General features: G+C 44.9%; 2 protein-coding genes across 3 annotated transcripts in view; one reads left to right on the forward strand and one right to left on the reverse strand.

Moving 5' to 3' along the window:
* Window positions 1-4,057: 4,057 nt before the first annotated feature.
* Window positions 4,058-13,451, reverse strand: GP1BA (glycoprotein Ib platelet subunit alpha). Its single transcript, XM_029581208.1, has 2 exons — window positions 13,384-13,451; window positions 4,058-6,172 (listed from the first exon to the last, which is right to left on the reverse strand). The coding sequence occupies exon 2, from the start codon at window positions 6,167-6,169 to the stop codon at window positions 4,130-4,132; it is 2,040 nt and encodes a 679-aa protein (XP_029437068.1). The 5' UTR covers window positions 6,170-6,172; window positions 13,384-13,451; the 3' UTR covers window positions 4,058-4,129.
* Window positions 13,452-15,542: 2,091 nt separating this feature from the next.
* CHRNE (cholinergic receptor nicotinic epsilon subunit) overlaps window positions 15,543-26,497 on the forward strand; it is a 35,327-nt gene continuing 24,372 nt past the window's right edge. The window contains exons 1-3 of one of the 2 annotated variants that reach the window (XM_029580462.1): window positions 15,543-15,696; window positions 16,050-16,186; window positions 16,490-16,534. In XM_029580462.1, the coding sequence (XP_029436322.1) occupies window positions 15,651-15,696; window positions 16,050-16,186; window positions 16,490-16,534 (228 nt within the window). In that variant the 5' untranslated portion in view covers window positions 15,543-15,650. The remainder of the gene's footprint in view (window positions 15,697-16,049; window positions 16,187-16,489; window positions 16,535-26,497) is intronic. The other variant, XM_029580463.1, reaches the window with a different exon arrangement.

The raw sequence follows: 26,497 nt of genomic DNA on the forward strand, positions 1-26,497 counted from the left end.
TGTAAATGCCATACTATTAGCCCCCAATTAAAAAAAAAATCGCCCGACACACTTTAGCATGGAAAATTTTACGTCTGTCTCGGAGCAGGTGTAAAGTCTTGCTGCGCATCAAGGGCTCAACTTAAAAACAAAAAATGCATGGTGCTGCTTTCTGTGGTTCCTCTTACTTAGTATCATTGCAAAACTGAAGAGGTTTGCCTGAAAAAAAAAATTCTGGACGCACAATACACATGCACAATATACATGCTCCAGGCCATGCATATTGTGTGTGTATGTTGGGCCGGCCAATTAGCTGCCGCCGGATAAAATGGGCGCTCGTGCTGAGCGTCCGTTTTCCTAACCTGCACACAGGCCACGTCTCCTAGGCACCCGATGCCAAGGGCGCCCTACGGTCGCACAATTTCCTCTAGATCATCCTTTTTAAGATGGCAGCTCATTAGCATATTTCATTGCACACCCCAGAGAGATGGATAGGCGCACGTTAGGAAAACGGGTGCTCAATAGGCGTGCCCATTTTTAGTGTACTTATATTGCATCGGCCTTAGAGGCAGCAATTGCAATACAGAGCTTTTCAGTTTCGACAATGAACACAAATACCTCCAAGAGGAGATGAGAGGCACATGATGGCGGGACTTTATTTTATTATTATTATTTATTTAGTTTAAAACTACTGGGCAGCATCGTTGCCGGAAAGTGCAAAATATATCCTAGGCTATGTGGGGAAAAACTGTATTAGCGGCAAGGTATTGACCATTATATATGGACTCAAATTTTGTTATTGTTGCCAGGGACCGGAGTCTGAGCAGGCAATGGTTACAATTGCAGTTGCAACCAAACACTTGAGCGGTTGACCATGCAGTCCTTAAAGCATCCAGTGCCAATGAAACATAAGCCTCCGGTGCCACTGACGTCCACGATGCCGTTGATGCACAAATTCACATGCACTCAATGTCTTCAGCCTTGGTAGTGCCTTCCCTAACATTGAATTACTGGGGGCAACTTTATGCTGGCCATTCAGGAGTGGAGGGAGATATGATACCGCTGCCCCATCCAGTTACTAGAGTCCTTACACCAACAAGGTTCAGGTTGCTGGTAGAAGGTTTTGTGTTTAGAGACCGGATCTTATATGTTCTTTGGTGCCTCTTGCTACCAACAGGCCTCCAATTAAAGCACAAGAGCCTATTCTAGTCTCAGTAGATGTTCCACTGCCCACTCCAGGTCAGAGGTCGCCTCAGCCACTCGACCAAATAGCGAAACTAGTGAAAAATGTCTTTACCTAAGAAGAAAGAAGGTGCTGTCTATCCTCTCCTCTCCAGTATTGCCAGCATTCTTCAAGAAAGAGTCCTGGTATCGCATGTTTGGATACATCCGCCATTAAAACCCATGTGACAAAGTTGTTCTTTCAGCTGAGATTGAACACTAGGAATATTCCCCTCCGAGGTGACCAAGGGACCACCCCCCCCCCCCCCCCCCCCCCCGCGAGTCACCATCTACATCATTGGGGTGCTGGATTAGGGTTCCCACACCCCTTGGCTCTGAGAAGAGATCCACAGGAATTCCTTCTGACCCATTTCCTGAATCTCCAGAAATGTTTCTCCTCAGTAAAACCCTTCTTATTCAAAGTTTTTGGATAAACTAGGAAAAGCGCTTGGACTAGTCGTGTGCAGAGAGGTCTTTGGTCTCCTCCAAATTCTGTACTTTTTTACTTTACCCATCGAGCAAACAAAGGCTTTAATCAATCACAAAAGATGCAAACTGCCACTAGTTAAACTGAGGCTAGCGGGGCTGGATTTAAGGCATAGGCATGGGATACAGGAAGGGGAAGAAAGATGGAGAAACCAGTATGAGGAGGAGGGGGAGAAGGATGAGAGATGGGGCATGATAAGAGGCACCTCCTCCTGCATTTTGGCAGCACTTTCCTGCGCAGTGGTGTCCTGTTGCATCCATAGGTTGGATTGGTGGTGATTCCATGGGCCCCCTGCACCTTTAAGGAGGCAGGTCCCACAGAAAGTGCCACTGGAAGAGCATGCCCCGGCAGTCCCCAGTGCAACTCCAAGTCTGATACCACAATCCCTGCAAATTGCAGCCTGCTGCTTCAGTTTCTACAGCATCTAGCCTCACTAACCCAGCCTGCTCTCACCACCGCCACAACTCCCATCATCCTTACAAATTCCAACCTGCTCCCAGCCTTCTCTTGCCATCACTACAACTTTCAGCCTACTTCTAGCCTGCTCAAGTAAGCCCTATAACTCTGTCTGAACCCACCATTTCTACATCTTTCATCCTCACTACCAGTTTACTCCCAGCATCTTTAGAACTGCCATTAATCCTACAACTTCCAGCTTCTTCCTAGGAATCGTCTCTACAACTCTCACCCTACTCCCTCCAGCTTTACAAATTCCAGCCCGCTTTTTCCATCCCCCACAATTGCCAACTTGCTTCCTTCACCCCTATAACTCGCATTCCGTCCACAGTGTACCCTCAAAACTTGCTCCCAATACAATTCCCAACCTTCTTACAACTCCCAGCCTGCCCCTACCATTCCCACAACTCCAAGACAGTTCAGGATGAGACACACAGGGGCGGATTTTAAAAGGGATACGCGTGTAATATATGCGCGTATCCCCTTTAAAAGCCTCCTGCGCGCGCCGAGCCCCGGGACGCGCCTATGTCCCGGGGCTTGAAAAGGGGGGTGGGAAGTGGGTGGGGCCGGAGCCTCCAGGCACAGCGGCCATTAGCCACTGTGCCCGGGATCGCGGGCCGGCCGTCGCCGGTGCGCACAACCTACGCCTGCCCAGAGGCAGGCGCAACTTACAAATTAAAGGTAAGGGGGGGGGTTTAGGTAGTGCTGGGGGCCGGGTTAGGTAGGGGAAGAGAAGGGAAGGTGGGGGGGGGGGTGCAGAAGGAAAGTTCCCTCCGAGGCCGCTCCGATTTCGCAGCGGCCTCAGAGGGAACGGAGGGAGGCTGTGCGGCTCGGCGCGCGCAAGTTGCACAATTGTGCACCCCCTTGCGTGCGCCGAGCCTGGATTTTATTACATGCATGCGGCTGCAGGCGCATGTTATAAAATCGGGTGAAGATTTTAAAATCTGGCCCACAGTGTCTAGGTTTTTTCACGGCGCCCTGATTGGCCTGTACTGCACTCTCTTCACCCTTAGTTGCCATAAAAAGCTGGGATTTATTCCGTTGTGTCTGTTCCAGCAATAACAGGTAGAGGGTATTCTGGCCTAGAAGCTTGCGTCCCTTTGCGCTAAGTGGAATGCTTTGGATGGAAACAGTGGCGAAAGAATTGGGGAGGGTGGACCTGGATGTGACAGCCAGCAGCTGTGCAGATTGAAGTATAAAATTATCTACAGTCCATAACTGATTACTGACACGAGAGGAATCCAGGGTGAGGTTCTAACAGTGACCTCCAAAGCACTCTCAGCCTCTCTCTGTTGTCTGAAGCAGGCAGCTGGCTCTGGGTCATCAGAGAGCCTGCTTTTATCACTAATCCATCTCTGGACTTACAATTTTGACTTTTTAAAGAAAATCGGGAACTACATGCCCGACAGATGGGGCTGAAATCAGAATCAACTGAGCTTGTCCATGGGTATCTGGAGTTGGCTACTATTCAGCAAACCAAAATGCAAACCTCTCACAAACACTATATTATAATCTTGAAAATGACAAATGACCAAACCACTCAAAATAGCATCGGTCACTATTCCACGTGGGGATTAGCGTTGACAGCTCCCCTGCTTTCCGTTTCTTGGCAGCCTGAGTGGCCAGCTTGATTTTGCCTTTGAGCCATATTTTTAAAAGGAGCTAAGTATATGTTTACTGTTATTTTGTGCTTCAGTGAGAATTTAAGATTTTATGATTTTATGTGCATATTTAATTTAAAAAAAAAAAAAAAGCCATGAGAAACTGAAACAACCAATTTGGTAAATGATTGATTTTTGCCATGAATATATTTGGCATATTGAATGATGCCATTTTGAGTTGTCGGGTTTATACCCCCACTTTTTCAGGATTATAATATGATAAATACTGATGCAATTTTCTGTCACAACAACGTGAAGAGTGAGACAAGGCTGCATTTATTCAGGGCTGGGGGGTAGGAGAAGGTGGCGGTACGTGCTTCTTAATTTAGACAGTATTGGAAGAATATTTCCGTACTCTGGTTCCCAATATCTCAGCCCCCATGTCCAAGCTGTAAGTGAACTGACTTTTGATATTGGACTGGGCCCCTGAGGGCCCCTTGAAGCTTGAGAACAAAGGCCTGGTGTTATGGAAGACCTGGCCTGGGGCTTTCACTGGCAGCTCCTTGTTCCTCAGCAAGCTGTAGCGAACCAACCAAATGTTAGGCTGCCTGCGAAGCAGTCTCTTGGTGGGCCTGTAGTACTTCCAGTAAGCCCAACCCAGCCAGCTCAACAGTGTCAGCATCTCCAGCAGCAGGGTCAGCAGCGAGAGCAGCGACAGGATGAAATGCAGCAGGCAGCAGTGTTTGACCACAATGTCTTTAAAGGTCCCATGCTGCAGGCTGCGGGTTGCGAGAATGCTAATGTTGCCTTTTATCTCTCTGGCTAGTGTGGTTTCAGAGAGCATTTTCATGGTGGCTGATCCAGAAATGATATGGATGGAAAATGCAGGCTCTTGAGAGGTCTTCCATAAAGAGTCCATCTTTTGACTTATTAATTTCTCTGTGGTTGTGATGGAATTGATAGTTGACTGGGTCCTTAAAGATGTTAGAACATGACTGGTTGTTTTTTTCACTTTCTCTGGTGTTACGAGATGGCTGGTTAGATGAGACTCTAGGGTTGTCGCAGGATGGCTGGTTGGATGGCTCTCTATGGTTGTAGCATGATGGCTGGTTGGATGACTCTCTATGGTTGTTATGGGATGGGTGGTTGGATGGGTCTCTATGGTTGTTATGGGATGGCTGGTTGGATGGGTCTCTATGGTTGTTGTGGGATGGCTAGTTGGATGGGTCTCTATGGTTGTTGTGGGATGGCTGGTTGGATGGGTCTCTATGGTTGTTGTGGGATGGCTGGTTGGATGGGTCTCTATGGTTGTTGTGGGATGGCTAGTTGGATAGGTCTCTATGGTTGTTGTGGGATGGCTGGTTGGATAGGTCTCTATGGTTGGTTTGGGATGGCTGGTTGGATGGGTCTCTATGGTTGTTATGGGATAACTAGTTGAATGTGTCTTAGCAGTTGTTATGGAATGGCTGGTTGTTTGGGTCACTGTCGCTGTGACTGAAATAAATTTTGGGGGAAGCTCTTCTATGAGATGGAAGCTATCCCCATTGAACAATGGTCTACAGTAATCAGTTGAAAAATCTTGAACAGGGACATTCTTCATCTTTGAAGGTGAGATGCACACCACACTTTCAGGCATGTTAAGTGTCAGACTACCATTGATGATATAAATTACATAGCTAGTTTCCACAACCCAGGTTTTGAGGTATTCCAGTGCACAGGTGCAGTGCCATGGATTGTCATAAAGATAAACATAAGCCAGATTATCCAGACCCTCAAAGAACTTATCAGGAAGCTTTGTCAGATGGTTCCCAGATACGTAGAACTTCTCCAGTTTCTCCAGGCTGCTGATCAGGTGTTGGGGGACACTCTGGAGGCAGTTGTAAGACAGGTCAAGAGTCTCCAGATTGGGCAGCTCTTTAAAAACCTGGTCAGAGATGTCAGTGATTCTGTTCTTCTTCAGATCCAGTTCCTTCAAGTGGCCCAAGCCATGGAAAGCCTCATCTGGCAGTGTAGAAATGGCATTATAGGCCAGCAGCAGTTTGGTCAGTTTCTTGAGATTACTCAGCTTGGGGAGCTCTGTGAATGAGTTGTTGGATAAGATCAACTCCTGCAGGGGTAGTGTTTGCATGGCGTCCAGACTAGTCAGATAATTGTTTGAAAGATCCAGGTCTACCAGCTCAGGAAAATCCTGAAATAAGGCAGTGGAAATGGTCTGGAAATGGTTGAAGTTTAGAAGCAGGATGCCTGTGATTTTGGGGATGGAGTTAGAAGGGACAGATTTCAGGCCCTGGTGGCTGCAGGTGGTCTGCAGAATGCCTTTCACCAGGTTATTCTCACTGGTGCATAGGTCTTGCAGATGGACAATCCTAGGCAATGCTAATGCAAGCAAGAAGTAATGGAGCCATTTTCTGAGGAGGGACTTCATGACCTGCAAGGAAAAGAAAAACCTGAGATAATTATGAATCTTTACACTCATGGTCCACCATAACTATGCCAGAATCTCATTGTATATGCAAACCCCAGTAGAAGAAAGCAGAGTTGCTTATCTGTAACAGGTGTGCTCCATGGACAGCAGGATGTCAGCCCTCACAAATGGGTGACATCATTCTGATGAAAGCTGGCCTGGAACTTTTATGTTGAAGTTTCTAGAACTTTCTACCCTAATAGGTATATGCAATCTGGCATAATACCACCCATCCATCAGAGGCCTTTGAGTCTATTTTTTTAGCTCAAACTTGGAGAAACCAAGTCTAAGGGAAGGCAAGTGGATATCATGAAGACTGACATTCTGCTGTCCTCGGAGAACACCTGTTACAGGTAGGCAACTCTGCTTTCTCCAAGGACAAGCAGCATGACAGTCTTCACAAGTGGAGAATACCTAGCTATAGACTTCCCCAAAAGAAAAATAGGGAATGAAACCATGTCAAAAGGTATAACAATAACTGTTTTTGTTGGCACAGGCTTTTTTTGTGCAATTTATTTACAGTGAGAGCAAAAATGCAAAGCAAAAAAACAGACAATGATGCAGCTCACTTTAAAGTTCAGGTAGCATAAACATAGCTGCTCTTCTCATGGTGTGGGTTCACTGGAACTTATCTAACCCTTCTGGGTCCTGACTCCTCATAGTATGGTGAGAGGAACCTCTTTTAATCCAGAATACCTTGTGGGGCTGATCCTTAAGGAGGACTGGGCTAGATAGTTGTGGCTGGTCCTTTAAGGTGGTTTGAGGGGGTTCACAGTATACTTTCTCCCCCTCAGCTCACCCTTATTTGGGTGAGCACCTCCCTAGACTAGGGACACCTCACTAGACAGGAAATCAACATTGGCATTTTATAGTTGAAGGGCTATAGGGTCAGGAACCATCTCATCACCCTTGCTCTTATTTCTATTTATCCATAGGAACGGTTGGTGGTACATTATGAGTGTGCCGTCCCAGCAGGTAGTAATGCAAGAACTCTAAGGTCCATTTGACTGCCAAAGCCTCTTTCTCGACTGTTGAATAATGCCTCTTCCAAGCTATCAGCTTCCAGCAAATGTATGCCACTGGATGTTCTTGTCCACCCTTCTCTTGTACTAAGACTGCTCCCAAGCCTATTTCTGAGGCATCGGTCTGCACCATAAAGGGTTCAGGGAAGTCCGGACTTATCAGAATTGGTTTGGTGCATAATGCCTCTTTTAGAACCCAGAAGGCCTTTGCTGCTTCAACTGACTACTGGACCTTCTCTGGTGCTTTCTTCAACAACTGTCTTGTGAGAGGCTCTGCCTTCTCCAAGTAATTGGGAATAAATCTTCTGTAGTACCTCCAAAATGCCTAGGAATATTTTCACTTTTGCTTTCATTTGTGGGACTGGCACCTGGGTTACCACCTAGATCATCCGGGACTGGGGATGGACCTTGCCCTTCCCCAAAGTGTAGCCAAAATACTGGATGACTTGTTCTCCAAACAAGCATTTCTTAGGGTTGGCCATCAGTCCTCCTTTCCTCAGACTGGTTAACATAGACTGGAATTGGCTTAGATCTGTCTTCCAATCTGGGCTATACACCACAATGTCATCCAAGCAAGTGGCTGTAATCACTTAATGTGGGTAGAGGAGACAGTCAACCAAGCGTTGAAATGTTGTGGGAGTACTATAGAGTCCAAACAAGAGTGCATTAACTGGAAAAGTCCCCCTGGTGTTGAAAATGCAGTCTCTTCCTTCCCCGTTGGCATGAGAGGTACCTGGCTTTTGTAAGGTCCAGGGTAGAGATGTACTGGGCTGATCCCAGATGCTTAATCATTTCATCACCTGTGGCATTGGGTACGTGTCGAGTTTTGAGACTTTGTTGACTTTCTTAAAGTCAGTGCAGAATCTTATGCTCCCATCTGGCTTTGGCACCAACACTATGATTGAGGACCAATCACTGTTAGATGCCTCTATAACCCCAAGTTGGAGCATCTCCTTCACTTCAGTCTTGATGGCCTTGGTATCTGATAGGGTTGTTGCTGTAGTATAATTCTAGGAGGCATAATGATGTTATGCTCACCACCTGGGGTGCAACCTAGTAAGTCTGAGAACATCTCCTTGTTTTGTTCTGTTAGCTGTCAGTGTGGTGGACAGCTGCTTTCCAAAAAGAATCTGGGTTTGGTTCACTTCAGGTCTGACATCTGAACCCAACTCTCCTTCTTGCACCATTCTGCCTTCTATGCAACCCACTTTAGAAGGTTTATGTGGTAGATTTGAGTTTTCTTTCATTTATTAGGCTGGGCTATTTTATAATCCAAAGTGCCTGTTTCCTCCAAAGCTATGAAGTTGTTAGCCCATTGGGTCCTTGCCAACAGGCTAACAACTTACTTTCTGAAGATGGGAGTAGGAAAAGGACGTGATTCCTCGGTTGGAATACTCTTTGGACCGTGGGACAATTGTAACATTGGGCTTGGCTAGCCTGAGTTTTCTCTAGGCGCTAAGCAGACCGCAACTCCAGACTTTTTTTTTTAGGAGATCCTGCACTCAGAAAATGTAATCAACAAGGTTCTGCCTGGGGTTCCCTTCATCTTCCCAAGTCTCACGAGCTATGACCAAGATTCTTCTCAGGCTCCTCCCATACAGTAACTCAAAAGGAGAAACACTTGTCAAGCTCTGTGGCACTTCATAGGATGTGCACAGCACATAGGGTAGCAATGTGACTCAGTTCTTGCCATCTTCATACCCAAATTTTCTCAACATTTGTTTGAGTGTCTGATCAAAGCACTCGATGAGGCCATCGGTCTGCGCATGATACATCGAGGTATGCAGAGTTTTTACTTTGAAAAAGATGCAGAATTGTTTCATTACCTTGGACATGATCAGGGTTCCCTGATCCATCAGGATTTCCCTGGGCAGTCCAACCATGAAAAACATTCATTAGGGTGGACTTAAATGTGTTGCATTCGCAGATGCTTTGTCTGTTCAGCCTTTGAAGAATCATGCTCTAGTGTCTTTAGTAAATCTATAAGCTTGATTTATTTACTTTATTTATTTGGTTTATTTTTCACTTTTCAGGCACTTCAAAGTGGATTACATCCAGATACTGTAGGTTAGATACGCCTAAACTTTCTAATTCGATGTTGAACTATGGGAAATGCAAAACATTTTGGACTGGGAAATTCAGTCTTCCACCTGAAATAAAAAAAATGCAGAGGATGAAATAAAAATTGTAGGTGTAAACTTTAATACCTTAGATTTTAATCTGCTCTGGGCCAGATTTTATAACATGCACGCGGGCATAGATTTGTTTGCGCAACCCGGCGCAACAGATCTATGCCCGATTTTATAACATGTGAGTGCAGCCGCGAGCATGTTATCAAATCCAGAGTCAGCGCACGCAGGGGGGGTGCACAATTGTGCAACCTGTGTGCGCTGAGCTGAGCAGCCTGCCTCCATTCCCTCCAAGGCCGCTCCAAAATCGGGGCGGCCTCGGAGGGAACTTTCCTTCCACCCTCCCACACCTTCCCCTCCCTTCACCTATCTAACCCGCCCCCCAGCCCTAACTACACCCCCCCCTGACCTTTATTGAAGAAGTTACACCTGCCTCCGGGCAGGCATAACTTGTGCGCGCCGGCTCTCCATCCCCTGGCCTGGTGGCTGTTCTGGAGGCCTCGGTCCCGCCACTGGAATGCCCCCGCCCACGGCCCCGCCCCGGAACGCCCATTTTTTCAAGCCCCGGGACTTACCCGCGTCCTGGGGCTTGCGTGCGCCACCGAGCCTATGCAAGATAGGCTCGGCGCACACAGGGAGAGGCAGGGGTAGGTTTGACAATCTACCCCTTAATTGGGAAGAGAAATTAGAGATTTGTATTTTCAGTTCCTCTGGAGGAATTGATTACATTTATTAAGGAGAAATGTTCCTTACCTAGGAAAAAATGAAGTCTGGGGGTGATAGATCCAGAATTATTCTTCTGACCTTCTAATTTTTCCAATGTTGTTCCCCACGATAGCTCAATACGAGTACTTTTAAGAAATGGCTAGTCCCAATATTGTCCAAATGGATGGATGGGGGCAACAGTGGAAGAACAGGGAAAGGAATATCATTTTTGCCATCCTATATCCTGCAATCTGCTACAATAATCAGGAAAGTGGTCTCATCAAAAACAAATCAAAAGTTTCAAGGAAAGAACTGTATTCGATTATGAACAAAAAAATATGTAGGAAGTGATTAGGAGGAAGTGTTGAGGCATTTCCAGGACACCCCCCCCCCCCCTCCCCAAATATCATCTAAAGCCAAAGATGGATGTTTCCATTAGGCAAACTAGGTGGTCACCTACAGGCCGATACAGTACAGTGCACTCCGACGGACCCGGCATTAGGACGCGCGTTTTGGATGCGCTAGCTTTACCCCTTATTCAGTAAGGGGTAATAGCGCGTCGAAAACGCGCGTCCAACCCCCCCCCCCCCCAAACCTAATAGTGCCCGCAACATGCAAATGCATGTTGCGGGCGCTATTAGGTATTCCCACGCGATTCAGAAAGCAAAATGTGCAGCCAAGCCGCACATTTTGCTTTCAGAAATTAGCGCCTACCCAAAGGTAGGCGCTAATTTCTCTGGGCACTGGGAAAGTGCACAGAAAAGCAGTAAAAACTGTTTTTCTGTGCACCCTCCGACTTAATGTCATGGCGATATTAAGTCAGAGGTCCCAAAAGTTTAAAAAAGTAAAAAATTTTAAAAAAAAATTTTAAATGGGCCCGTGGCTGTCAGCGGGCTCAAGAACCGACGCCGGCAAAATTGAGCGTCGGCTGTCAAACCCACTGACAGCCGCCGCTTCCATCAAAAAAGAGGCGCTAGGGACGTGGTACTGTCCCTAGCGCCTCTTTTTACCGCCGGGCCTAATTTTAATAAATTAAAATACTGAATCGCGCGCACAGGAGAGTGGGCGCTTGCCCGCTCCCACGCGTTTTTACTGTATCGGCCCGCTAGAGCGGCAAAATTTCAGGGGCAGCAAAATCCAGTCAGTGCGTAGCCCAGAGGGATGCTGTGCCAATCCTGCCAAGGAAGGGAGCGCTGTGCTGGAGCCATCGCCACCAGCAGGAGGGAGCGCTGTGCTGGAGCCATCGCCACCAGCAGGAGGGAGCGCTGTGCTGGAGCTGCCACCAATAGGTAAGCTGGGGGAGAGGTGTGCATGACTGAAGGTTTGCCTAGGGCAGCAAATACTCTTCCACCGGCCCTGGCCAGAGATGTCACCTGGTTAGCTTTCCATGGGAAACTTTATGTGAGACAGAATATATAGTACAGAAATGCTGATGATGGAGCCTGAGGCCGAGATGTGCTGGGCTTACAGAAACTATGGCATATTTCCTGACAGTATCCCCATTTTCAGTCAGAGTACAGGGGGGATGTATCATATCTCCTAAGAGTTCCTGTAACAAAACATTAGACTTATGCCGGGTATTATATGACCTGTTCAATTTAAGTTTATCAATTTATGAATGTACCTTGTAAATCATTTAGAAACGTTGATAAATGATATATACATTTATAAATAAATAAATAAAACCCTTTGCTTAATAAATTTTGTTACAGTTTATTGTTTATGGAATGTGAGATGTTTCATGTTTCTTAAATAACATGAATGGTCAGAATATAATGTAGCAATGCAAATAGTAGGAGACATTAAGTCAATTTACAACAAAGAAATTTAAACAATGGGGAAAACGTTATGGAAAGGAATTGCTGGGTTATGAAAATTTTTTTATTTTGGTTTTTAATTATATTTAAATGTATAACAGAACAATACATCTCACACGAAAGTACAATAAGACAAAATAACAAATATGCATCTACTACGTTTTTCCTCTTTTTCTTTAACTTGTTGCCGAAGCAACTATTTTAACAAAGGCCGTACAACCATTCACACCTACACACGACACACCTTGACGAGTCATATCACACCCAATATTTCTACAAATGCAAGATCTATTTGGGCAGGCCTAGAGCAAATTTCTACAAGGCTATCGTATAATCTTTGAAAGAAGGATTTATGTGAAAATTTAGCATCTAACTTTTCTATCTGCTTCCATTCAAGCATATGAGTGTACCATATACAGTACGTATAGGAGGTCGGTCGTCTTTAATCCAGTGTGGCAGACTGACCAACCTTGCCAGTACAAGGGCTGTTGTGCAAACTTAAGTATCCCCCTACATAATTGTATTGCCTACTCATGTCCCTCAAGGAACTTGGCTTTATGGAGGAAACCCTCTGCACAGGCATTAAATCAGCATCCTAAAAGCTATATAGTTACATAAAACAAAAAATTAAGTGTGAATCGCATATTAGAAGTGAGACCAATTACAGCTTAATAGCTTCTAAGCAAAACTTTATATAGAATTCACTGTCCCTGTTCAAATTCTTAAATAGCATTTCCAAAGTATCTTTTTAGAGATGGTAGCTTTTCTTTTTCTGTTCTAGTTATGTATATGGTCCTCTCTACTTTGTTCTGCATTATACAGTTAAATTATTATACTCTATGTTACTCTATAAATGTTACACTGTTAAATTACTGTTGACCCTGTTTCATTGTTACCCATATTTCCTCCCAATTTACATTGTTACACATGAGTCGAAGTTATAATGTAAAATGTTACAAATGATATGAGGTTATAATGTAAAGTAAGAAGCTTAATTCTTATTGGAACTGCGTTACACTGTAAACCGTTGTGATATACCAGATTGAGCAGCGGTATATAAAAACAAACAAACAAATAAATATATATATATATATGATTCCATCTAATTTAGATAAATAATTGAATGAAAAGTAATATTTGTTTTTATCTATTTTGTATTTTTCTTTAACATAAATAAGAGAGATTCCTCACACACACACATCACAGAAGAGATACAGCACAGGCAGCAGCAGTGCAAGATTCACACACACACACACACACACACACACACACACGCTGCCCCAACACAGAACATAAGGCATAAAAAGCAGCAGTTCGTGCTTCACACTCAGACGTACACAAACGCAATGTTCCACCATGGACCAGGTACAACATGGATGGCAGCATTGTGGAAACCTCTCTCACACTCACGCACAGCACCACCACAGGACAGGTACAGCACAGGCAGCAGCAATGCAAGCCTTCCTCGCACGCAGTCCCATCAATGGACGGGGACAGCTTACCTGTCTGGTGTCCCCGGCTATAGGATTAGCTGTGTCTGGAAGGCACTGTGTCCAGATGAGAGCTAGAGATAATTGTTGGGGTTGGTGGGGATTATCCATTCTGCCTCCTCCTCTCTATCCAGACGTCAGAGTGATACAGCAGGATCCATTATCTGCCTTACTTCCTCACATATGCCAAATCCTCAGGCTTTATGTGCAGTTTCCTGTCAAATTTTAAGTCATTTTGAGAGTATCCTAGGGAAAAATGTACCAAAGAGATTTGGAGTGTCATTGTTGTGCTTATATAATTAGGGTTAAACTATCAGGCTCTGGAAGTTGATTTAAGTATGGAGAACTTGTATATTCCTTTACCCAGAATGGTAAAGAGCAAAGGAGGCCAGCTCCCATTCTCAAGAGTCACAAACAGGTTTGGTTTTCAAGACATCCAAAATGAATATGCATGAGATAGATTTGCATGTATTTTCTCTGAATGCAAATCGTTTTCATGCGCATCCATTGTGGATGTCTTGAAAACCAGGCCTGTTTGTGGCTCTTGAAGCCCAGAGTGGGCCACACCTGGTTACAGAGTCTAGACCCAGGGGTGGGCAAACTTCTTTGGGTGGGGTCCACATTACAAGTTATCGAGCACAATGAGGGCCAGAGGGTGGAGTGGGGCAGGGCGGGTCCTTGACACAGCAATCAGATCCCCACCATTTCAGTATCCAGCAGGCTTAAGCAACCCTCATTTTTAGCACCCAAGGAGCCCCTTCAATCATAGGTCCCCAGCCTCTTATCAAAATCAGAAAAACCTTCAATCCAACGGTACGGAAGTAGGCTTGAGAGCAGTCTTGGTCTAAGCGAAGGATGGCCAAGAACGTCCTGTGGCATACATTAGCCAGAAGCTGATGCCATGAGCAGAGGCGTTACTCAACAGTTGAGAAGGAGGCCTTGGTAGTGAAGTCAGCCTTTTGGTACTAACTACTGGGATAGCAGTTCATGCTCATAACAGACCACCAACCACTCCTTGGGATATATAGAAATAAGGAGTCCAATGCGAGGGTGATGAGATGATTCCTGCCTCTACAGCTCTTCATCTATAAAATATGGCATGGGCAGGAAAGGAAAGGAAAACATCAGTGCAGATTTCCTGTCCAGAAATGTGTCCCTGGTACAAGTGGGAATATGGATGAGCTGAGGGGGGAGGGTACAGGAAACTCCCTCAAACCACCTTAAAATGAGCAAATGAAATATAGAACTTAAGGAACCAGCTGCTGCTATCTGGCCAAGAAGGGATTGTGGTTGAAGGGTGGCTCCCTTCATCCTACTCTAAGGGCCCAGAAGGGTTAGAGAGGCCCCGGGGAGCAGGCGGGAACCGAGTATATACAAAGACCTGCTATGTTTAATGTTTGGGTGCTACCAGAACTGCAAGGTCAGCTGCATTAGTTTCCGCTTTGCTTTTCACGACCGCCCAAGTCACCACAAGGAGCAATGTACTGCAGGTGGACAAACTTGTATGGCTTTCTGTTGGGTGATATCATTAGCTAGATCAGTGCAGGTGGGAACAACCAGGCAGACTGTTCCTTATCTGTGGACATCTATGACGTCTGTGTATCTCAAAACTGAGAGAAAAGGAGAGAAGCTAAGGTAATGAGAGAGAGGTCTGTGTAGACCCTGGTGAAATCTGTCAGTCTTAGTGTTACAGCTTAAATATATGTCGGGTTTCTCCTCTAATTATAGCTGAAGTGTGACAGCACAGATTGAGACCCTCCAAAAGCACCTCATTGGCTAGAAAATAAACACCTAATTTTACAGTTTATAACCCCCTAGAATCAGAGGCCCTAATTAAAGTGTCACAGTTGTTTTATTGTTTCACACAGGTTATGGATGAGAGTGCGCCTGTGTATATAATGTAAGTATCTTTTTCATTGCTTTGTGATCAGGGCAGACGTGAGGTGCATTAGCAGAGCTTGGGGGGGGGGGGGGGGGATGGGAAGAATGATGGGGGTGCTTTCTTCCTTTCTTGTTCTCTCCCTCTTTCTCTGTCCTTGTAAGACGAGCCAAAACTGGAGGAAAAAACCAACCCCACCCCTTGAGAACAGCTGTGGAGAGAAGGGTGGAGGAAGGGAAAAGTGAAAGGGAGAGCAGGGGGCCAGGGAGAGGGATTGGGTGTCCCTTCCGCTCCATAGTTTTTGGAACTGACACCCTGAGTCCCCGCCTTCCTCCCCGGATGGATAGCCCAGGTTCCTGGAGCGGGTCTCCGCCATCGACTCTCGGCACCCTCGGCCACTATGAAGGGTTTTCTGCTCCTCTCCCTGGTCTGTGCTTCTCTCCATGGTGAGTTGGGGAGGGAGGTCCTCTCTAGCATTGGCAGGTGTCTTCTGGGCAGCCCTAGGGGTGGGGGAGAGCTAGAAGGGGGCCACGTTAAACTGAAGTCACGGTATGTAGTTTCACTGCAAATCTATCAGCAGCTGCCTCCCAAAGGGCCTCCGTCTGCTGAAAGATTTCCAAACTGGGGACAAGTATAACATAACAGTGCAGGGGAGGGGATTTCATCGCCCCAAAACCTGTGAGCTGCGGCATAGCCTCGGGGGGGGGGGGGGGGGTCCTTGACCCTCCTACACCTCCTCCAGCTGTGCCTCTGCTTCTGCTGGTCCCAGGAACCCCTGACATTCCTCTCTGTCCTGCAGCCATCTCTGCCTCACACGAACGGAGGCTTTTCCAGGACCTGTTCTCCGGCTACGACAAGGACACGCGGCCTGCGCAGAGCGTGAGTGACATCATCAGCGTGCAGCTGAAGCTCATCCTCACCAACCTCATCTCCCTGGTAAGAACTCTCTCTGCCAGGGGTTGTAGCTAGCACATAAGGACCATCACTGCTGGATGTCATAGTAAAAAAGGCCTGTCATGCGTGCTAAAGGACTGTTTCTGTTGGGATATTATAGCACCTAAGGACTGTCTCTGCCAGGCATTACAGTACATGGCACTTAGAAACTGTTGGTAGCACCTAAGGACCCTTGCTGTCAGACTGCTAGCACATAACGGGCTGTCGCTGACGGATGGGGTAATAGCACCTAGGGACTCTCATGGCCAGGCATTATAGCCCCTGACTGTTTCTGCCCCTTCACAGAATGAAAAGGAGGAGACTCTGACAACTAACGTATGGCTCGAGATTGTAAGTAGGAAACCTTCTACATGCCGTTGGGGAAAGAGCTGCATCTACTCCGGTCGGCCTTCTCCTGACTTATTTTAATGATTGCTTTTTCAAAATCATGACTTTTATGATTTGATGATGTGTTCTTTTGTTTGTCATTTACAGTATGCTTGCTCCTATTTTAGTAATCACGTTTTGACTTCAATGTTTGAGTACGTTTATCTTTTAACAGGTAATACACATAGAATGGTTACTCTGATATAAACAGAATATAAGAAATGTGAAATAAATAAGCGTGGGAGAGCGAAACCCCCTGCCTCTGAGGTGTGCATAATGCTCAGATAGTGAGAGAGAAGCTCCCTGCCTCCGAGGTGTGTGTGTGCCCGCCCTGCACAGGACTCTGATATTGGGAATGGTGTGTGAGTGAAGGAGAAGCTTTCCCACCAAAGACTCTGCAGGAGGACTGAGTGTTCCTGTAGGAGACTGAACATGATTGTGTTTGGGGAAGGGATGAGACGGATGGGCCACTCCACCCCATAATCTGCGGCTGTCTGGAGACACTTTTTTCTCACACTGGATACTGAGGCATTGGGGTCCTGGGGCAGGAATCGGATGCACATGCAAGGGGGGGCGCAGAGCTTTGGGAGTGAGGATATGTCCTGAAATATGATGACGGGATCAAAATAGGAAGCTGAGGCAAGAGACCTGATACCCAGACTCGGCCCTAGAGGCTATTAAAAGTCGCAGAGCAGGAAGCAAAGGCAGGTGGCTCGGATGATTAAGGATTAGAACAGCAAGGGGGAAAAAACAAACTTAATCCAGCCTGATATCGCCTGAGAAAATTATTCTGAGAAGCCAAAAACAAGAAAATCACAATGTTAAAACCACTATAACAAGTTCTCCTTCATATCTTAACGGGATGAAACCTGAGACGATAGCAGTCTCTCTACAGCTAGAGACAAAGGGCACTAATTATCGGCCCCTAACTCTAAAACTGAGTCCATCTGATTTTGATTTTCATTGGGGCATTTAAAACATGAAAGAGATTCTCCATGTGGGATCTCCACGGCATCCCTTAGGAGGCTACCACAGGGAAGGGCTCCTGCCTGCTCACGATAGGCGACGCCTGGGATCAGGGTGGGATATTTGTTTGCAAGCAGGTGTGGAAAGAAACGTCTTGCTTGGTTCTCCTAGACCTGCTCAGGGTAGGATGCACCCCTGGGCTAGGAAGAGAGAAAACCACTTTTTTTCGATTCGCACCCATTGGTTGGAGTGTGGCATCTCTGTGTTTCCAGACTTTTGGAGATTTTGCTAAGTTTTCTGTTTCAGGATGACGTTTTTTTTATGCCCCTTCTTTCTGTCCGGTAGTGAGGAAAGGAGAGGATTTTGTGTGTGTGGGGGGTTTCCATGAGTTTTGGGACTTTCAGCTTGAAAGATCGAGTGCACCATCCATGAGGAAAGTTGGGAAGTTCAAGTATTTCCTCTGACGGGGAGAGAAGAGACTGGAGACCTCTTATAGGAGGAGAAGGACTTGGAGGCAAGCAGTGGATCACAGGTATTTCTTGGAAGAGAAGTCCCATTCTGCCCTGGGCCCCTTACTTTCCATCACCCTGGGACTGAATACTGAAGGACACATAGGGATCAAGTTGGAGCTGTATTTTATACAGAAGAAAGGGTGGTGCCAACTGATTACCGGTGAAGAAGTCAAACAGTAAGCGCTTTTCTTATGGAACACCCACAAGAACTTAAGCACTGAGTTAGCGCCCTAAAGAGACTGTTGTGCAATGCCCTGGGACATGGAGGTGTACCCTCCCCCCAATTTCATTTGGAGAATCCACACTGTGATTGGATGAGACTTAGTCCTGGGCCCCGAGTGTGACCTTCCTAAAACAAGGATCATTCAGACCACTATGACTCTGCTTTTGTTTTTGATTAAAGTGTGTGTGTGTGTGTGTGTGTGTGTGTGTGTGTGTGTGAGGAGGGCGTTATTCAGAGCACATGTTATTTCACTGTTTCTAGTTCTCCGGGGGGTGGGGGGTGGATGAATTCCTCATCTAGATGTTCATCTATTAACAAGATGACCTGGCCTAGCAAGAGGCTGGGAAGATATCAAAGACTATTAGTATTACTAAGAAAATGCATTTGTTTTTCCTGTAGAGGAGAAAAATGTGTTTTCGTGCTGTACAGCATGTTTGAAAATAAAAACCTTCTATAAAAAATCTTAAGTTTAAAAATTCTAAAAAAAAAAAAAGGTTTTCCTAGGTTTTATTTTTACATACACAATGTATTAATTTTTCTTTTGTTTCAAATTGGATCACTGTTGATCCATACCTTTGTTTTCTATACAGTGGTCCTTGAGAAGGGCAATGAAATCTTTGTTCCTGACTCCTCTTTGTGCCGCAACTGTTTTTGTTATTACAGACATTGCAAAATGGCATTTTGGGGTAGCAGAGCAGTGTCCTTTCCCTAAAGGAGCTCTGAAACCATTCCAGTGTGCGAGAATTACCGTCCAAGCATTTCTCAGCGGGAGTTGTGATGTACTGAACTAGTTGTGCTTTTCAGCATCTGAGACATGGACGTAGGGGCTGCCTGGGGCATTCCTGTCCTTTATGTTACTGTTGTAACATGGATCCTTGGGCCGAGGCGGAGTTGATGCTTCCTGCGGGTGGGCACGTTCCCACGTTCCCCTCAGGTTGAGCCTTTGGGTAATAGGATCGGCAGGTCATAGGAGGGGGGGCTCTGCTTGTAACGAGATCTGTGGATGTAGCAGGATTGGAACAGGAGAAGGCAAGGCGTATCCAGTGGCAGGCTATTGTCGAAGGCAGGCGGCAGTCAAGTAGGTCCAAGAGACCAGCCGAGGTCAATGTCCAATATCCGTCTGCAGAGAACAGGCAGGCAAAGAGCGGAACAAACAGGTGAAGCACATTGAAGAGGCCATCAGAAGGCCAGACGAGAAGTCTAGAACTACAGTGGCTGAAGACGAAGACTACCAGAACTGAAAAAACAGGACATAAGCTGAAGACAAGACCTGGGACAGAGACAAGCTGGATCTGGAGATGCAGGACCAAAGACGCTGGCAACTCGCACTACTGGAAGCAGGTTGACCTGTTGCCAAAGTGCCAGAATCATATCAGGAGAGGTCTTTTATAGACCTTTGTAGCAAATGTCATCAGAAGGGACCACAGGGAATTTCCTGCCACGGTCCCTTTGAATTCTGAGAAGGGATATGTGTGCTTGCCTAATGCAGCAGGAAGTTGGCGGCATCTTCGGTAGAGTCCGGCTGCGTTGCAAACCGACTGGGACTGGGGAAAGGTAGGAGCGGCAATCTGTGGGGCAGCCCATGGTGCGCCAATCATAACAGTTACTGCCATGTGCTCATTTCTTGTGTTTTTGGGCAGGGTTCATTTTGTTTTTATCCATTGCCCAAGAAGGATACTTGTAAAGTACTCTGGGGGTGGCTCATGAAAACTAGGACTCCTGTATTTTTTAGATATTTTCTGTTTACTCTTTCCACCTAGGTGAACGATGGAGAAAATGAAGTGTTCCTGACATAATTGATTTACTGTATATGTGTATGTGTGTAAATCTACTTCGTATGTACTGTTATGTTTGCTTAATTTGGAAGATAGAAGGTAATTATCTTTTGCTTTGTGGTGGACCCAGACACCATTGGAGTATAAGGTCCTCCCAGTGGCCTAACGATAGATGGCATGCGTACTACTTTAAAAAAAATGGCATCCATCTACAATTCTGTTCATTCCACATGTGGCAAGGTTAATGTGGTCTATGGTGATACTGTAAAAAAAAAAAAAAAAGTGTGTATGTGTTTCCTCCCCATCATTTGTTCATAGTGGGGAGAGAATGTAGAGACCCTATGGGAACCTCCACTAGTAATTGGCCCTAGTTTTGGACCTGTGAGTGAAGTAGGAGTGCTTCATACCATTTTGCCATAGCACCCCCGTTGGAGGCTGCTGCAGTTCTGTACTTCTGCCTGTTCCAGAGCAGGCGACAACTGGGATCATTGTGTAGGATATTTGTTTGGAAATTGAAGTGAGAGGATCATTTTGCTGGTTCCCTAGTCCTGCTTTTAGTGTAGGATGCACCCTTGTGACGGGAAAGAACATAAGAACATGCCATACTGGGTCAGACCAAGGGTCCATCAAGCCCAGCATCCTGTTTCCAACAGTGGCCAATCCAGGCCTTAAGAACCTGGCAAGTACCCAAAAACTAAGTCTATTCCATGTTACCATTGCTAATGGCAGTGGCTGTTCTCTAAGTGAACTTAATAGCAGGTAATGGACTTCTCCTCCAAGAACTTATCCAATCCTTTTTTAAACACAGCTATACTAAATGCACTAACCACATCCTCTGGCAACAAATTCCAGAGTTTAATTGTGCGTTGAGTAAAAAAGAACTTTCTCCGATTAGTTTTAAATGTGCCACATGCTAACTTCATGGAGTGCCCCCTAGTCTTTCTATTATCCGAAAGAGTAAATAACCGATTCACATCTACCCGTTCTAGACCTCTCATGATTTTAAACACCTCTATCATATCCCCCCTCAGTCGTCTCTTCTCCAAGCTGAAAAGTCCTAACCTCTTTAGTCTTTCCTCATAGGGAAGTTGTTTCATTCCCCTTATCATTTTGGTAGCCCTTCTCTGTACCTTCTCCATCGCAATTATATCTTTTTTAAGATGCGGCGACCAGAATTGTACACAGTATTCAAGGTGCGGTCTCACCATGGAGCGATACAGAGGCATTATGACATTTTCCGTTTTATTCACCATTCCCTTTCTAATAATTCCCAACATTCTGTTTGCTTTTTTGACTGCCGCAGCACACTGAACCGACGATTTCAATGTGTTATCCACTATGACACCTAGATCTCTTTCTTGGGTTGTAGCACCTAATATGGAACCCAACATTGTGTAACTATAGCATGGGTTATTTTTCCCTATATTCATCACCTTGCACTTATCCACATTAAATTTCATCTGCCATTTTGATGCCCAATTTTCCAGTCTCACAAGGTCTTCCTGCAATTTATCACAATCTGCTTGTGATTTAACTACTCTGAACAATTTTGTGTCATCTGCAAATTTGATTATTTCACTCGTATTTTTTTCCAGATCATTTATAAATATATTGAAAAGTAAGGGTCCCAATACAGATCCCTGAGGCACTCCACTACCACTCCCTTCCACTGAGAAAATTGTCCATTTAATCCTACTCTCTGTTTCCTGTCTTTTAGCCAGTTTGTAATCCATGAAAGGATATCGCCACCTATCCCATGACTTTTTACTTTTCCTAGAAGCCTCTCATGAGGAACTTTGTCAAACGCCTTCTGAAAATCCAAGTATACTACATCTACCGGGTCACCTTTATCCACATGTTTATTAACTCCTTCAAAAAAGTGAAGCAGATTTGTGAGGCAAGACTTGCCTTGGGTAAAGCCATGCTGACTTTTTTCCATTAAACCATGTCTTTCTATATGTTCTGTGATTTTGATGTTTAGAACACTTTCCACTATTTTTCCTGGCACTGAAGTCAGACTAACCGGTCTGTAGTTTCCCAGATCGCCCCTGGAGCCCTTTTTAAATATTGGGGTTACATTTTCTATCCTCCAGTCTTCAGGTACAATGGATGATTTTAATGATAGGTTACAAATTTTTACTAATAGGTCTGAAATTTCATTTTTTATTTCCTTCAGAACTCTGGGGTGTATACCATCCAGTCCAGGTGATTTACTACTCTTCAGTTTGTCAAACAGGTCTACCACATGTTCTAGGTTCACCGTGATTTGATTCAATCCATCATGAAAACCTTCTCCAGTATGGGTACCTCCCCAACATCCTCTTCAGTAAACACCGAAGCAAAGAAATCATTTAATCTTTCCGCGATGGCCTTATCTTCTCTAAGTGCCCCTTTAACCCCTCGATCATCTAACGGTCCAACTGACTCCCTCACAGGCTTTCTGCATCGGATATATTTAAAAAAGGTTTTACTGTGAGTTTTTGCCTCTACAGCCAACTTCTTTTCAAATTCTCTCTTAGCCTGTCTTATCAATGTCTTACATTTAACTTGCCAACGTTTATGCTTTATCCTATTTTCTTCTGTTGGATCCTTCTTCCAATTTTTTAATGAAGATCTTTTGGCTAAAATAGCTTCTTTCACCTCCCCTTTTAACCATGCCGGTAATCGTTTTGCCTTCTTTTCACCTTTCTTAATGTGTGGAATACATCTGGACTGTGCTTCTAGAATGGTATTTTTTAACAATGACCACGTTTCTTGGACATTTTTTACTTTTGTAGCTGCTCCTTTCAGTTTTTTTCTAACAATTTTTCTCATTTTATCAAAGTTTCCCTTTTGAAAGTTTAGCACGAGAGCCTTGGATTTGCACACTGTTCCTCTTCCAGTCATTAAATCAAATTTGATCATATTATGATCACTATTGCCAAGCGGCCCCACCACCGTTACCTCTCTCACCAAGTCCTGTGCTCCACTGAGAATTAGGTCTAAAATTGCTCCCTCTCTCATCGGTTCCTGATCCATTTGCTCCATAAAGCTATCATTTATTCCATCCAGGAACGTTATATCTCTAGCATGTCCCGATGATACATTTACCCAGTCAATATTGGGGTAATTGAAGTCTGTAGAAAACAAGGGCAACTGAATTAAATTTAAATTATAGCCTAAGTGACGGTGTCATCAAGCCAAACATTGTGATTTTAACCCAAAACCCAACCGGTCTTCTAATCATTCACCATCACTGTAAAAATTATATTTATTAGTTGAGAAAATATATTTTTTTGTATTTTTTGCTGTGAAATTAAAAAGTCTGTCAGAAAACTTTCAAAATCAGTCTTTAGTAGACATTCAACTCCAATGACAATATGAAGAAGAGTTAAATAGCAGTCTCTCAGTGCAAAATATAAACAGCTATGTTTCACAGCAAAAAATACAAAAAACAAAAAAATATATTTTTTCAACTAATAAATATAATTTTTACAGTGATGGTGAATGAAGACCGGTTGGGTTTTGGGTTAAAATCATGTCTGGCTTGATGACACTGTCACTTAGGCTATAATTTAAATTTAATTCAGTTGCCCTTGTTTTCTACAGTTTACCGATTGGGTTACTGTATTGACTCTTTTTGTTTATAGATTGGTAATTGAAGTCTCCCATTATTACCGCACTACCAATTTGGTTAGCTTCCCTAATTTCTCTTAGCATTTCACTGTCCGTCTCACCATCTTGACCAGGTGGACGGTAGTATACTCCTATCACTATAGTCTTCCCCGACACACAAGGGATTTCTACCCATAAAAATTCAATTTTGTATTTAGTCTCATGCAGGATGTTTATCCTTTTGGACTCTATACCATCCCGGATATAAAGTGCCACACCACCTCCCGGGTGCTCCTCTCTGTCATTGCGATATAATTTGTACCCCGGTATAGCACTGTCCCTTTGGTTATCCTCTTTCCACCATGTCTCTGAGATGCCAATTAAGTCTATGTCATCATTTACTGCTATACATTCTAATTCTCCCATCTTACTTCTTAGACTTCTGGCATTAGCATACAAACATTTCAAAGTTTGTTTTTTGTTTGTATTTTCATTCTGCTTTTTAATTGATAGGGATAAGTTAGAATTTTTTAGCTCAGGTGAGTTTTTAGTTACAGGCACTTGGACTACTTTTTTTATTATTGGAACCTCACTGTCAGGATGCCCTAATTCTAATGCATCATTAGTATCCTTTGAAGATACCTCTCTCTGAACCATGTGCTGCTGAGCGACTGTCAGCTTTCCCCTTTGTTCTAATTTCAAAGCTGCTCTATCTCCTTTTTAAAGGTTAGCGCCAGCAGTCTGGTTCCACCCTGGTTAAGGTGGAGCCCATCCCTTCAGAAGAGACTCCCCCTTCCCCAAAAGGTTCCCCAGTTCCTAACAAAACTGAATCCCTCTTCCTTGCACCATCGTCTCATCCACGCATTGAGACTCCGGAGCTCTGCCCACCTCTGGGGACCTGCGCGTGTAACAGGGAGCATTTCAGAGAATGCTACCCTGGAGGTTCTGGATTTAAGCTTTCTACCTAAGAGCCTAAATTTGGCTTCCGGAACCTCCCTCCCACATTTCCCTATGTCGTTGGTGCCCACGTGTACCACGACAGCCGGCTCCTCCCCAGCACTGTCTAAAATCCTATCTAAGTGACCCGTGAGGTCCGCCACCTTCGCACCAGGTAGGCATGTTACCAGGCGATCCTCACACCCACCAGCCACCCAGCTATCTACATTCCTAATAATCGAATCACCAACTATGACGGCCGACCTAACCCTTCCCTCCTGGGCAGTAGGCCTTGGGGAGATATCCTCAGTGTGAAAGGAAAATGCATCACCTGGAGAGCAGGTCCTTGCTACAGGATCCTTTCCTGCTGCACCTGGTTGGTGCTCTCCCATCATGAGACCTTCTTCCTCCAAGGCAGCACCAGGGCTGCCAGTCTGAAGTTGGGACTTGACTACTATGTCCCTGAAGGTCTCATCTATATACCTCTCTGTCTGCCTCAGCTCCTCCAGGTCTGCCACTAGCCTCCAGAGATCGGACTTGTTCTCTGAGAGCCAGGAGCTCTTTGCATCGCATGCACATGTACAACTTCTCACCGGTGGGTAAAAAATCATACATGTGACACTCGATGCAAAAGACTGGGAAGCCCCCCTCTTGCTGCTGGACTGCTGCCTTCATCTCAATTTTGATCAGTTCCTAGTTAAGTTTTAGGTTGCTATGGGAGTAGGAATGTGTCTAACGTCCTTTAAATGTATTAGTGAATTCACTATGTGTCTGGTAGTGGCCTACCGGGATCTGATCGAATTCTCAATAAAGTTTTTGTTGATGGTGGGGGTTTTTTTTTTGTGAAAGTGGCACCTGCCTATAAATTAAAGGATGAGCTAGGGGTGGGTGGATTGGGAAATACAAACAGTCTAACTTCAGTTAGTCAACCAGAGTGACTCACTGCTCTCTTGATTAACAAATGTTGGTACCTATTCAACCCAATCACACTACCTCAACACCTTTCCAAGGTGAGTAACTGACCTGAACTTTTCAACCTTTTTACTTAGGTATACACTGCTCCTAGCTTATTTCTAGCTTCTGGCTACTTTTTTTTTATTGGGGGGGGGGGGGGGGGGGGGTTGTGTTTGGGTTTTTTTTAAATACAAACACTCAGTTCTTTAAAAGTCTGTAGAACACTCAGTTCTGCAGACTTTTAAAAATAAACACACTACCTACTGCTTACTAGCTATCTTATTGACTGACTATTTAAAAATACAAACAGTCTAACTTGTTTATTCACTGCCTTTCTGACTATTAAAAGCACAAACACACAAATACACTAAATAATATTCCCAAATAGTTAACTTTGCCCCAATGCTTTTAAAAAAGACAATGTCCCAAGCAAAAACTTACTGATTCCTTTCAGCCACCAGCAAGGTGATCCTCTCCTCTCGGTGGGAACACTGAGAGGAGAGGATCTGAAAGCAGTTTTTTCACACCTAGTGCTTGAGTATGGCATCTCTGCATTTTGAGGCTTTTGAAGTTTTGTTTCGGAAGGAAGTTTTTTTTTGCCCACCCATTCTGTTCAGTCATGGGGAAAGGAAAGGATTTTGTGGGGTTTTTTCCCCTGCTGTGTGAGTTTTGGGGCTTTCAACTTGAAAGATCTAGTGAACCGTGGTGAAGATAATTGGAAAGTTTGAGGATTTACTCCAGTAGAGATAGACCTCTGGCAGGAATCTCTACCCAGGGAGAATAAGGACTGAGAGGATTGGAGTTTTGGAGACAAGCAGTGGACCATTTAAGTTAGGAAACTCCATTCTGCTTTAAGTGCCTTACTTTCTATTCCCTGGAAGGGAGATTGGTCTAGGACTCAATGTCAAGAGAGAAATACACAGATCAAGATGGAGTTGGATTTATTACCGACTGTGGATGTAATTAG

The sequence above is a fragment of the Rhinatrema bivittatum genome, chromosome 16, assembly GCF_901001135.1.
Source record: "Rhinatrema bivittatum chromosome 16, aRhiBiv1.1, whole genome shotgun sequence".
NCBI lineage: Eukaryota > Metazoa > Chordata > Amphibia > Gymnophiona > Rhinatrematidae > Rhinatrema > Rhinatrema bivittatum.

Bases quoted from the DNA above. Each gene is read 5' to 3' on its own strand.
- GP1BA (XM_029581208.1), bottom strand. From the start codon at position 6,169: ATGAAGTCCCTCCTCAGAAAATGGCTCCATTACTTCTTGCTTGCATTA.